General features: G+C 28.7%; 1 protein-coding gene across 1 annotated transcript; it reads left to right on the top strand.

Annotated features, from left to right (window-relative positions):
- The first annotated feature begins 3,846 nt into the window (after positions 1-3,846).
- Positions 3,847-8,922, top strand: LOC105140127 (zinc finger CCCH domain-containing protein 6-like). The gene is made up of 4 exons (XM_011046827.1): positions 3,847-4,222; positions 7,242-7,445; positions 7,532-7,656; positions 7,735-8,922. Exons 1-4 carry the CDS (start codon positions 4,163-4,165, stop codon positions 8,666-8,668), a joined length of 1,323 nt encoding a protein of 440 aa, XP_011045129.1. The 5' UTR covers positions 3,847-4,162; the 3' UTR covers positions 8,669-8,922.
- The last annotated feature ends 3,774 nt before the right edge of the window (positions 8,923-12,696 follow it).

The raw sequence follows: 12,696 nt of genomic DNA, 5'->3' as shown, positions 1-12,696 counted from the left end.
TTATTCTTTAAATTTTTAGATTTGAGGTTAGGTGCACAACTTTAATAACGACAATTGTATGATAAGCATACTGGTTAGGTAGTATGCTTAGGTTATATTTTATATTTAGTGGTAGTTTCTGGTTAGGTTATATTTTATATTTAGTGGTAGTAGATTAAGTTTTTTTATATTTAGTGGTTGAAGAATATGTTGATTCCTTCAATTTTTAGATTTAAGTTTTGGTACCCAGCACTTGGAAGAATTTACTAAGTGTTTGATATTGAGGTATAAAGTATTTTTTATTTTTAAATATTTTTTAATTTTTAATATTAACATATTAAAACTATTAAAAAATACTAAAAAAAATTAATTTAATATTTTTTCAAGTAAAAAATGCTGTGAAACGCAACGACAAATGATGTCTTATATTTCTTTGAATAAATGCCCAATTATATATTTAAAGATACTTATAAAACAATTATTCTTAATTTATTAAATAATGAATATATCAAAATACCATGTTTATCTTGTAAAACTTAATTAACAATTATACAATACGGAATAAATATATTTATAATATAATCATAAAACTTGATAACAAGAGACTAGTACATTCAATCATTATTGTTCATCATGTATTTACGGTTTTTTTTTACATATATTTAATACTTTCAAAATCTATTCACTTTTTATAGATAATATAAAATTCTAGGGAATTAAGTAAGTGAGTATGAGAATTAAAAATAATATTTATAATTAAAGTTTATATTAAGCTTTAATGACTATATGCTTCACGTTTTTTGTATGTTATGGATAGTTATAAGTAAAATATTTTAAAAGCTTATAAATATAAATGTTATATTCTTAAAATATATCACTTTAAATATAAATGTTATGTCTCTAAAATGAATTATTTAAAGAATTTGTAAATATAAAAGTTACAATCCTTAAAATAAACTATTTTAAAAGTTTATAAATATAAAGATTCAAATCTTTAAAATATATCACTTTAATAATTTATAAATATTAAAAAATTTATTTATAACAACTCTATAAAAAATAATCAACATATCCATAAAAAAAAAAAAAAAACAACAGCCATCTTAGCAATTGGTGTCGCGTGAGACCTTTTTTGAGACCTACCAAAAGCTGGTCCACGTGACCGGCTGAAGAGCTTTTTTTGGGCGAATTTAGCATTATTATATATATATATATATATAAAGAATAATAGTGGATTTTTTTTTAAAAAATAATCATTAATTAGATGACTCTGTACAAATAGAAGACCCATATATTTCAAGTACGTCTAACCCAGCCCGTGAATTGATAATGCCCTTAAGACAACAAAACCGAACCGTCGTCCGTGGCCATATCTCTAAACTATGCATGCGCTGACGCGACCACAGCTTAACCTTTCCTCAGCCAACTGTCCTTTCATCGTCCAACTCAAAAAAAAGAAAAAAAGAAGAAAAGACTTTGGTCAGAAAATCTTAAAGTTAAAACAAAATTAGTCAAAACAAACTCCAATCACGTTTAACTAACGTGCTACTCACCTCCACTGGCCAGGTCTGTGTTTGTAAATTTCTCAAGCATTTCTAAGAGATTCACCAGCATCTCATGGTTTCGTCCTTTACTATTAAACTAAATGCCATGCCCGCGTTATGCTGCAGGGATGTTTATGTATTATCATGATTTTTTAAAAAAAAATACTGTGATTTATAATATTTTAAAAAAATTAAAAATTTAATTTTTAATTAGTTTAATATTAAAAAATAAAATTAATAAAGATAATTTTAAAAAATTATAAAAAAAATCAAGTAGAAAAACATTGTACCAATCTATAGTATTTCATGAAAAAATTTAAATTTGTAATTCTACCAGCTCAATATTACAAATAATAAAATTAATAAAGATAATTTAAAAATATCTTAATAAAAAAATTAACGTGGAGAAATGCTGTAGTAATCCACGGTGTTTTTTTAAAAAAAAAACTACAAAGCTAAATTCTCAACCAGATTAAAATGAAAAAAAATAAAATCAAAAAAGATAATTTTCAAAAAATTATACAGGGAAACATTGCAGGAGCCAACAGTATTTTAAAGAAAAATTATAAAATTAAATTCTCAACTAGCTCAATATTAAAAAAATAAAATCAACAAAAATAATTCTAAAAAAAACACAAGAAAAAATGAAAAAAAAGAGATAATTTTGGGGAAAAAAAGCAAAAAGCAAAAATAAAAAAACATGTGGGAAAATTTTAAATAAAATTTATAACTAGCTCAATATTAAAATCGTTTAGGAAAGCGCTGTAGCAGTCTATAGTATTTTACGATAAAATATACAATTATAATTCTCAATCATTTCAATATTAATAAAATATAATCAATAAATAAAATATTGAAAAATATCACAAAAAAACAAAAGAAAAAAAAATTGTAAGGAAAATTATAGTAATCTACAGTGTTTCATGAGAAAATCTATACTTGTAATTTTTAACTAACTTAATATTAAAAACAATAAAATAAAAAAAAAAAAATTTAAAAAATAGAACAAAAAAAATTACGTGGAGAAATATTGTAGTAATCAACGATGTTTAAAAAAAAACTGCAAAGCTAAAATTTCAACCAGCTCAGTATAAAAAATAAATTTGATGAAAGTAATTAAAAAAATCAATAAAAAAACATGTGGGGAACAATAACAAGACAAAAATCAAGTGGAGAAACACTATAGCAATTCATAGTATTTTAAAAAACTACAAAACTAAATTCTTAACCAATTTAGTATGGAAAAAAATAAAACCGATAAAGATAATTCTAAAAAAATAAAAAAATTAAAGAAAATAATGTCGGGAAATATTTTAGCAATCCACAATATTTTTTTTAAAAGCTAAATTCTCAATCAACACAATATTAAAAAAAACAACAAAAATAATTATTAAAAAACAAATAAAAAAAAGGAGAAGACAATTTTTGAAAAAAAATAGAAAAACAAAATATATGAGAAAGCTAAAGATAAATTCTAAACTAACTCAATATTAAAAAAATAAATTTAAAAAAGATAATTGAAAAAAAAAAATTATATTAGGAAACACTGCAACAAACAAAAATTACATATAGAAAACACTGTAGCAACCTCTGATATTTTTTTTAAAATTAAAGTTAAATTATAAACTAGCTCAATATAAATTTTTTTTGATAAATATCATTTTTTTTAAATAAATAAATCATGAAAAGAAAAAAAAAACCATGTATGAAAATATCTTAGTAACCTACAATGTTTTGAAGAAAAAATTATATAATTAAATTCTTAATTAGTTTAATATTTAAAAAAATTAATAATTTTTTTTAAAAAAAAAGAAAAAAAAGTTAATTTTAGAAAAAAAAATTGCAATACTTTCACAATACGTTTTAGAGTAATTGATAAAAAAATACGTAAAACAAACTTACAAATTTAAATTAGACTAGACTAAATTTTCCAATCTACTTCTTTATTCTTTTTATATTTATAAAAAATAAAAAATAAAATTAACTAGAAAATTAAGTTATCAATTGATTTAAAATGACAATATTACATGAACCGAAGTTAATGAGTTTTATACAAATAGATTCAATAACAAGAATTCTAATATTATATAATTTATTTTATTTTTTATTTATATAAAACTCATTTGTTTGTTTTTATACAATTAAAAAATATAAAAAATAAATAATAGTTTTTAAAATCATAATAAGTGATTTTGTTAGAGTACAATGATTATGCTATAATTTTATAGGGCAAAAAAAGAAAAAAGAAGTTTGCTCAACTATATATATATATATAAAAACATATCGATTCACGCGCTAAAACCACAACACGCGTCACTCCTGCAAGCAATTTTACAAACTATTGATACAACGAGAGAGAAAAAAAAAGAACAAAACGGCGTAGAAACGGCAAAGCAAAAGATAGAAAGAAAGAAAAAAAAACAGAGGATCTAGGGTTCCCTGGGATCTCTCTGCGCTCTCTTCTTCGATCGCTGATTATCGTGGAATGGGTAAGTAATTGACAAGGAGAGATATCGATGCAGCTGTAAATCTAGTTTTCTAGGTCTTTGAACTCGGGAGTGGAGTTTATACTCTAATCGAAAATTAATTTTATGGCGAGGGAAACTGGAAATTGAAAGAATCGAAGAATTTTTGTAAAAATGCGAGGGTTGAGGAAATCAAAAAGAGTTTGTTGGGCATCAGATGTTAATCTTTGTCAGGTAAAATTGCAGATTTTCGAAGAAGTTTATAAATTTTAACAAAAAGATTTAATTTGTTGAATTCATTGACTAAACAAGAAAGCAAATTAGAATCATGATGAATTTGAATGCATGCAGTTGGAGAATAATCTTTGCTATTTTACTGGAAAGAAATGTGTTTGTGTTTGCTCATTTAGCTCTGCTTCTGGTGTTGTCTGTGCTTGTCTCACTTATCCTGATAGTGAAGAATCCGATTTTATGATGGATTTTCTGATTGCTTCATTGCATTTCCATGTTTTAGGAGGCAAATACTATTAACTGCATTACATGTAATTTGAAATCAGAAAATCAGAAGCTTCTTGTGTTAGGAAAATCACCAGTTGTTTTTATTTTTTGAATTTCCTTTTGAACTGAAAGTGAAAATCTGTTCGTTTTATTATGTTCTTTTGCATAAAAATGATATCTTTAGTTTGAGAGGCATTAATGAATTTAGAAGAATGCAGTACTGAAAGTGCTTTTGTTTGTCTTTGAGGTTTCTTATAGTTTGTATGATAGATATGGGATATGATGAATTTAAGAATAAATAGAAGCTCTCTTGGAGAAAAAATAATTTTTTCCAATTTGAATTTTATTAATTACATTCGAGTAAGCAGTTTTATGAAAGCTACTTAGATGCGAGACTGAGATTTATGAAATTTCAGCTTTGAAGTATTTTTGAAAATTGGTGTTTCCTTCATTGCATGTTCACATCCAAAGAATCTTGATAGAGATAACAACCATTTATAAATACATAAAAACTTGAGCAGTAGTAGAATGTAATTGCCTGAATATTTTAGCAAATTCAAAGATGGAATGAGTCATTTTGACAACTATAAACAAGAAATAAGAATTACATGTGTTTGCGGAGCTTGGACAGCACCAAGTATGGTAGAATAGCAAGAACATACAAGGGGGGGCATATGGTCTGTAAACATACATGGTCTCAAATATGCTTTCTTATAAGATCAAACCATCAAGTTTTAGCAAATTCCAGGAATTGCCATGTCTTTTTATGTTTTGATTTTTGATAATTCAAATGATGAATTTGAATGCCCCATAGGCAAGGTACAGTTGTTAATCCAGCATGTAGCTTGAATTTGAAAAGAGACTATGTTGAATGATATTGTTGTCTTCTAATTCCCATGACTTTGCACAAAGTGATTGCCAACCACAGTATGGTGGAAAATGTGTCATGTTTTGATTTAACTTATAAAAATTATTGTTATCTCTGCTGGGTAAAGAATTTTTATGTTTTGAGCAATAAAAATATGTTATCACCAGTTTTGTTTCCCCTTTAGTTCTTTACGCTTTAATTTTGGAAATACAGTTGCCTACAAACTCTTTGCTGCATATGTGGATGTATGATTTGTTGACCTACTTCTTGTTCTGGCAAAATCTACTTACACATTAAGTGCTCCTGGCTGCATCATTTAAAAGTGCTTCTAATTGAAGCTGTTATTATTCTTTGGTGATAAAAATTTTGTGATGAGATTACTGATAAAAGAGATCCTGTCACGAGGCAGAATGTCTGCACATGCATGTGTTCCTAGGATGATTGAGATAAGAGGGTTTTGCGTTTAGCTGGAACTTATGCTGAAAGTGTGCTTGCGTCTATGCTATAGTAGTATAGTAAAGGTGCAATTTAGCAGTGTTTTCTTAACTGGTTTCCTTATAAATTTGTTTTCATTTTCTCTTTCATCTGGAAGGGGGACTAACTCCAAGATTAGAGCTGCCTTTTAAGAAGGGAGACAATTATGGTATCCTGATTGATAAGTTCCACAGAACCACTGGAGGGGCATGCTAGAGGATCGGACTGGATCAGGGAACTGTGTTCTTGGCTGACAGCCAATAACCATGAATATTGTGCTCTTATAGATTGTGGCACATTATGCATCTCTAATCTCTGACTTGATTTAAGTTATCAACAGATTTTAATACACAGAATCCTTAGAGATTAGATCTATTTCCATAATTTGAGTGATCCCTGATCACTGATCCAGGAAGCAGTCTTCTCTATCATCACAAAGACAAAAGTTCAAACACAAATGTTGACAATGTAGGTTTTACCTGGTCTTTCAATGATGCTCCTTGGGGCTCATCCTTCACTCCTCTGCTTTGATTCTGCCCTTTGTCCCTTTTTCTTTTTCCAAACCATTACTTTTCCAGAAAAGAATCAATCTGCTGAGCATTGTATCCTATCATTTGACATAAAAATCTGAACTGATGGTTGCCTGGATTTGGATTCTCTGTATACCTAGTCCTGAAGGAATCAAAATGGGTTCAGGAACATAGATTCCTCTCCAAAATTGCCAAGAGATTCAGCAAATATTAAACCAGTAAGTTTTTATCTCTACCGGCCAGAGGTAGAGACTCAAGCTGATTTCAGAAAAGTTCATGTAAAGAGCAAGTTTGAAGTATATGCATCCTCTTAAACATAGCCACCGTGGTTGCAGCTCCCATTTGAAGCTTTTAAATCCATCTACCTAAAAATTGTCTATTATTCTTGTCTCTTGCTGCGGAGTAATTGGCTGCTTATATGATTCACCCATATTTATAGTCTTCATATAGACTGACCATTTGTTGGTTGTTTAAAATGGTCCGGCATCATGCTTTAACTTCTAATGGTTGTTTAAAATGGTCTTCTTAATTATCAGCTTACCAATTACAGCCAGTTCAGGATGTGCGTTAAGGAATTGCATGAATGCGTGTTGTTCAACACGGTATTATTTTTCACCTGAAAAGACCTGATTTTTCTGTATAAACAAACACTTGCGTTGCCATTTCTGTGTACAAGTTCCCTTTGTTTCAATTGCTCCATGGAGTTTCTGAAGTATGAGAAGATCTGAGTTCTGTATAAACTAATATTTCTTTTGTCATTTCTGTGTGTGAGTTCCCTTTTTCTCAATTGCTAGATGGACTTTCTGTTGTATAACTGTAACAAAGGATTCAGACAGTAGCTATAAGGGCCCAGAAATTTGACTTCTGCTTCTCCCTTTACCAGGTAAGGTTGTTCCTGTCAGAGGAATCTCCTTCACTAGTTGGGTCGGGTGCTCAAGATCACCTCCAAGCAAAGTCGTCATGGCTATCTCATTCAGCTGGAACCGATGACTTTCAGCCCCCTGGCTTTGAAGGAGGCCATCCCGCTAGTCAATTGCAGATTAAGGTGTCAGAAATCCCCGTGATTAAATGGAGATGTCCGCCCAGGGTAAGTCACAGTTTTATAGTATTTAATTGCTCATCCCTTTGGTTTTTAATATCAGTCATGGCATTGAAAGTTATGAACAATCACAGCTTGTCTTGAACTTGGCTTGGCAAGTGGTTTCTGGGGAGGAAAGTAAAGATATGGAGTTTCAAAATCAGAGAGAGATGAGGGTGCTTGAAGCAGTTTATCCTCGACCATCTGCCATCCCTCCAAAGTTTGCTACTTTTCTTTTTGCCTCTCTCACTCTCTTTCTGTGTTCTGCTTCTTGAACTGAAAAGGTGTCTATATGCAGCCCCGCTTTTTCTGTGGACTTGGAAAGCTCTCAGCATAATGATCATCAAATTTCTCTGATTCCTATTACCCCCATTGAAGATGAAGATGCAGCAGAGGAACCATCTGATGTAATGGGACCATCAATGGGTCCAATGAGTTCACAAGCCCAACTATTAGCTTCTGGAGTTCCATCTTCTCAAAGCAGCATTCCCAGCATTCCAAATGAGAAACTGACTGCTGGATTGCTCCCTGGTGTTGAACCTGGTGCAGTGGCTGCTGCATCTGCTGCCTTTGCTGCTGTCAAAAGTAACGAACAGGGAAGCTTGATAGACCATGACCTGCTTATTAAAATTCTCAGCAACCCGAAATTGGTTGAGAAATTGGTTACTGATTATGGAGCTGTGGCCAACGCACAGAATATTCCTAAGCCCCCTTCGTCAGATCCTCAACCTCCTCATCTAACTTTGCCCAATCCTGCTCATATTCAAATGAAGAGAGCAGAATCCATTACACCGGCATCGTTGACTGCGACTCCAAGTGGATCATTCTACACGCAGCCAAATGGAACAGGAATAGGGGTTCTTTCTAGTGCACGGGTTCTTCCACCAGGAGTTCCATCCTCACCTTCTATTGGAGCGACACAAGCAAAGGACATGAGCTATTATAAGAACTTGATTCAGCAGCATGGAGGTGATAGACAAGAAACACCCCAGCAGTTTGGTGGCCGTTACAATCACCAAATAGGTACAAGCCAAGATTTAGTTAATTCTAAGTCGAGGGAATCAAAACACAAGATCATGAAGCCTTGTATTTACTTCAATACTCCAAGAGGATGCCGGAATGGAGCCAATTGTGCATACCAACATGATTCATCGTCCCAGAAAAAAGGCAGTAGCATAGCAGAGGTGCAGAGCGCAAAGAGAATGAAAATGGATAGGGAGATCAGTAGCTAGTGTAATGTTTTATTTAGCTGTCATTTGAAAAGGGAAGAAAAAGCTTAAGCTTATTACTGCTCTACTTATACCTTTTTAATTTCATTTTTGGGTTTATCTTGCAGCAAAGAGTTCCTCTCTAGCGTGGAACATTAAGATTAAATCTATGGGCTGAAACCATTTAGAAGTTGATGCGGATTCTCTTGTATCTATCATGAGTATACATTGAAGTTGGTGGGGAGTTGATATTTTTGAGCGATTGTGTGCAAGCCTTTGGAATGGCACGTGTAAATGAGCGTAGAACCTTGCCACCTCATGTCAGCGTGTAACTACAAGAGGTTGCTTCGTGGTAAAACCTGTATCTTAGGTTTAATATTTTTTTCCATTTTTGTGGCTACCACAAGATCGAGTTGAGGGCTATGCATCTCTGAGGATCTACTTTGAGACGTCCCCCCTAAAAAATGGTTGGGATTTGAATTAAAAATTTAAGATTTTAAAGGGAGAAAGTATTTTCCAACACCAATCTTTGTCATCAAAATCTAGTTCTCTGTGATCAAGGTCACACCGCTTTGTAATTCGTAGCAGGGCTCACTAGTTTTTTTTTTTTAAAAAAAAAATAATTCTTGAGACAAGTTGACAGTAAGAGTATTCTGATTGCTTTGGCATGTTCTAACGACCAGTTTGTGCTATTTTCTCATATTAAAATATTTTTTAAGAATAATACTTGTATAGATTTTGTCAGTTGAATATATTCGGTAGTGACCACTTTGAATTATAAAATAATTCTTGTGATATTAAGACATTTGTTTAAAATCCGTACTTGTACAATTAATGTTATTTTTGATCAAATACTAATACTAATTTATCTAATCTTGATGTTATTAATTTAAAAATGAAAAATAAAACTCACATCCTATGTGACAACATCAAAATTAAGAAAAATGTCTTCAGATGCTAGAAAAAGAGATAAATCCATAAAATTTGGCGCGCACACACATATATATATATATAATTTTGTCATGTTGTTACAACTCCCACCTTATGTCATATTGTTAGAAAAAAAAAAAACCAAGAAATCTATAAATGAACCTTCAGTGTATAACATCTGCTAGTTATTTTTACCCGTGCTACACCTTATGTCAAATTATTATTTTTTTAACTTCAAAAAAAAAAATATAAAGATGTTAGGAAATAAAAAATTTGAAGCATAGTAGCAACTTTTTTTTTAAATACTTAAATGGTGATATATTGGGCAATATTTTAAAAAAATATTAAGCAATGACATATTAAATTACCCCAAATCAACCATAATTAACTTGTGAAACCTCAAATATAAAATATAAAATCGTGATAAAACCATGAAATTTATATTAAAATAAATTAAAAATTTCAATTATAATGAATAAATATTGAATATTAAAAATAAAAAATATTAAAAAAATAAAAAGGAATCCAAAACAACCCCAAACAATTTTTTTAAATTATTATTGATATTAATTAAAAAACAAAATTGCTCACAAGATCAAATGATTACAACAAAAAAACCAATACAAGATTACAAAATAGCTCCTAAAATCAAGCTTTAAAAATCTTGACTCTAAAAGGAATATAGTAATAACATTGTGTTTTGAAAATGATTTTTTTTTTTAAAAAACCTAGACCCTTGATTTGTTTTTAAGGGTATTCTAGTAATTTAATTGAATTCTCAACAAATGTAATATTGAAGAATAAAATTAAAAAAATCTTAATCTAAAAAATTTACCAAAGCAAAAAAAAAAATTGAAATAAAAAATAAGTATTAAATTGAAAAGAAAAAAATTGAAGGTTGGTGAAAATAAAAAATAAAAAACTATCTCAAAATAACAAAAACAACAATAAAAAGAATGATAACCAAATCTAACAGATTAAAAAAAATCAAAGAAGGATGAAATTAAAAAAATTAATTTTAAAAATTAATTAAAATAAAACAATTAGAAATAAAATAAAAGGAGAGGTCAAATCCAAAGAAAAGAAAACTTGAAAGGTTGATCTACATATTTCAAGGGATAAACATAAATTTCTAGGAAGAGAGAGAAAAAAAAAAAAACTTATAGATATCAAACCAAGATTCATTGACCTCGTATATCTTCTAAAAACAAATTAAATAAAATAGAAAAATAACAGTTTAGACAATAAAAGTTAGCCATCCAAGCCATTTAAAAGTAACAAAATAATTAACATACTGATACATGTAAATTATACATTAACAACTTCTTCTTTTTTATAATAGTTTTATTTATCAAAATACAACATTTTTTCTAGGATCAAATATCTATAATGAAAAATCCATTGTAAAGTAATGAATAACCCTTTATAAACTTTGAAAATTTTGATTTTATAAACAGTATAATTAATACATTGTATTTAAAAAGTGAAATATAAAGAAAAGCCCTATAACATGTTTAAGTGTTTTTTGGTTTTAGTGTAGATTTTTTATCTAATTTCTTCTTCTTTTTTAAGTTAGATTTTTAATTCAAAGCTAAATTTCCTTTTCTTTATATTCTTATAATAAATCATATAATTAATATATGATGAGATGGAATAAATAACCTTCTTCGATTCTATAAGTATTTAATTGAAGGTGAAACCAAACTTTTAGAAAAACATTTTTTTTTTTAATTTTTATTTATAATGCTCTAGTTTAACTTGATAATAGAGGTGCTGAGTGAATGATTAGTACTTAAAAATATATTTTTATCAAGCTTTTATATTATTATTTTATATTTGAAGTATCAATAACTCCTTAACTAAAACATGTTTTATAATAACATATCTAATAATATAAGATATCTTTAATTTATGGTAAATATTTATTTTAAATGCAAGTCTATCATATAAATGAGAGGATTGATTGATGAGTTGAAATATTGAATTGAAAGGATAAAGAGATGATCAAACTTACAAAAAAACTGTTGGTGCAATCTAAACCGGAATACTGTTCGATAATTGGGTCATATCTAGAGTTGTAGATCCTGAATTTAGGTCTATTTTACATGGATGGAAAAGACATAGACTTACAACTTTCATGTGAAGGTTTGGTTTTAAAAATGCCATTTTTATGTCCAAATTATAACTACAACAAAGAATTTCAAATTTATCATGTAGCTCGAATATTTTTCAGTGTTTGACTCATATCTAGAGTTCTAGAAGTCCAAATGACCTCCATTTTTTTTTCTGGAAAACTGAGATAATTTCCTATAACTTTCATGTTCAAATGGTTCCAATTCTGACATTATTAATGATGTTTTGGGCAGACAAGAGAAGATAAGGCTTCTCACCAAGTTAAAAGTTGGCCACCCATTAATCAATTAGTCATCAAGTCAATAGTTTTCAATTTTGGCCTATAAAAAGAGGTATTTGCTATGCATTTAAGTATCTTGGTGTCCAGATCAAGATCATGCTCTTGCTTTCTCTTTTTGTATTTTTATAATACTTAAGTTTTATTTTCATTAATATATTGTTTATGCTTTTCAATTAATTTCCTTTACTTAGTTAACTTTTATTTTATTTATGTTTTTTTTTTTATTTTTTTTTTTTTATATTTAGTTAAGTTTATTATGTCAAGGTGAAAACGTTATTCTAATAAATATAATGTAAACTCAACATGGACCTTAATGTTTGATACTAAAATATTTTGTATTTGTTATCTTGTTCATTTTTAATACTTTGTTTGTTAAATGGTTAATCTAGATTTATGTTGTATAACACTTAGTACAACAAATGCTTGACACCTTCATAGCTCATACTGTATGGTATAACCAACACCTAAGTTATGAAAGAAATTTGATTTGTTGTTAATATAAGTTATAATCATGAATGTCTGACGCGATTTATAAGTACTAATATTAGTTGAATAAGATAACTAATGTAATCATGTTAACAATTTATAATTTGATTGGAACCTCCTTTGTGTGTGGTTTCCAATTGAATAATAAAAGTTTATACTATACTTATTTGACATACCATTAATGGATTCTTTAATCTTGACATTTGTTATTATCATTATTTAA

The sequence above is a fragment of the Populus euphratica genome, unplaced genomic scaffold (assembly GCF_000495115.2).
Source record: "Populus euphratica unplaced genomic scaffold, PopEup_1.0 scaffold98.1, whole genome shotgun sequence".
In the NCBI taxonomy this organism is placed as follows: domain Eukaryota; kingdom Viridiplantae; phylum Streptophyta; class Magnoliopsida; order Malpighiales; family Salicaceae; genus Populus; species Populus euphratica.
This window is presented reverse-complemented; position numbering and strand designations above follow the sequence as displayed.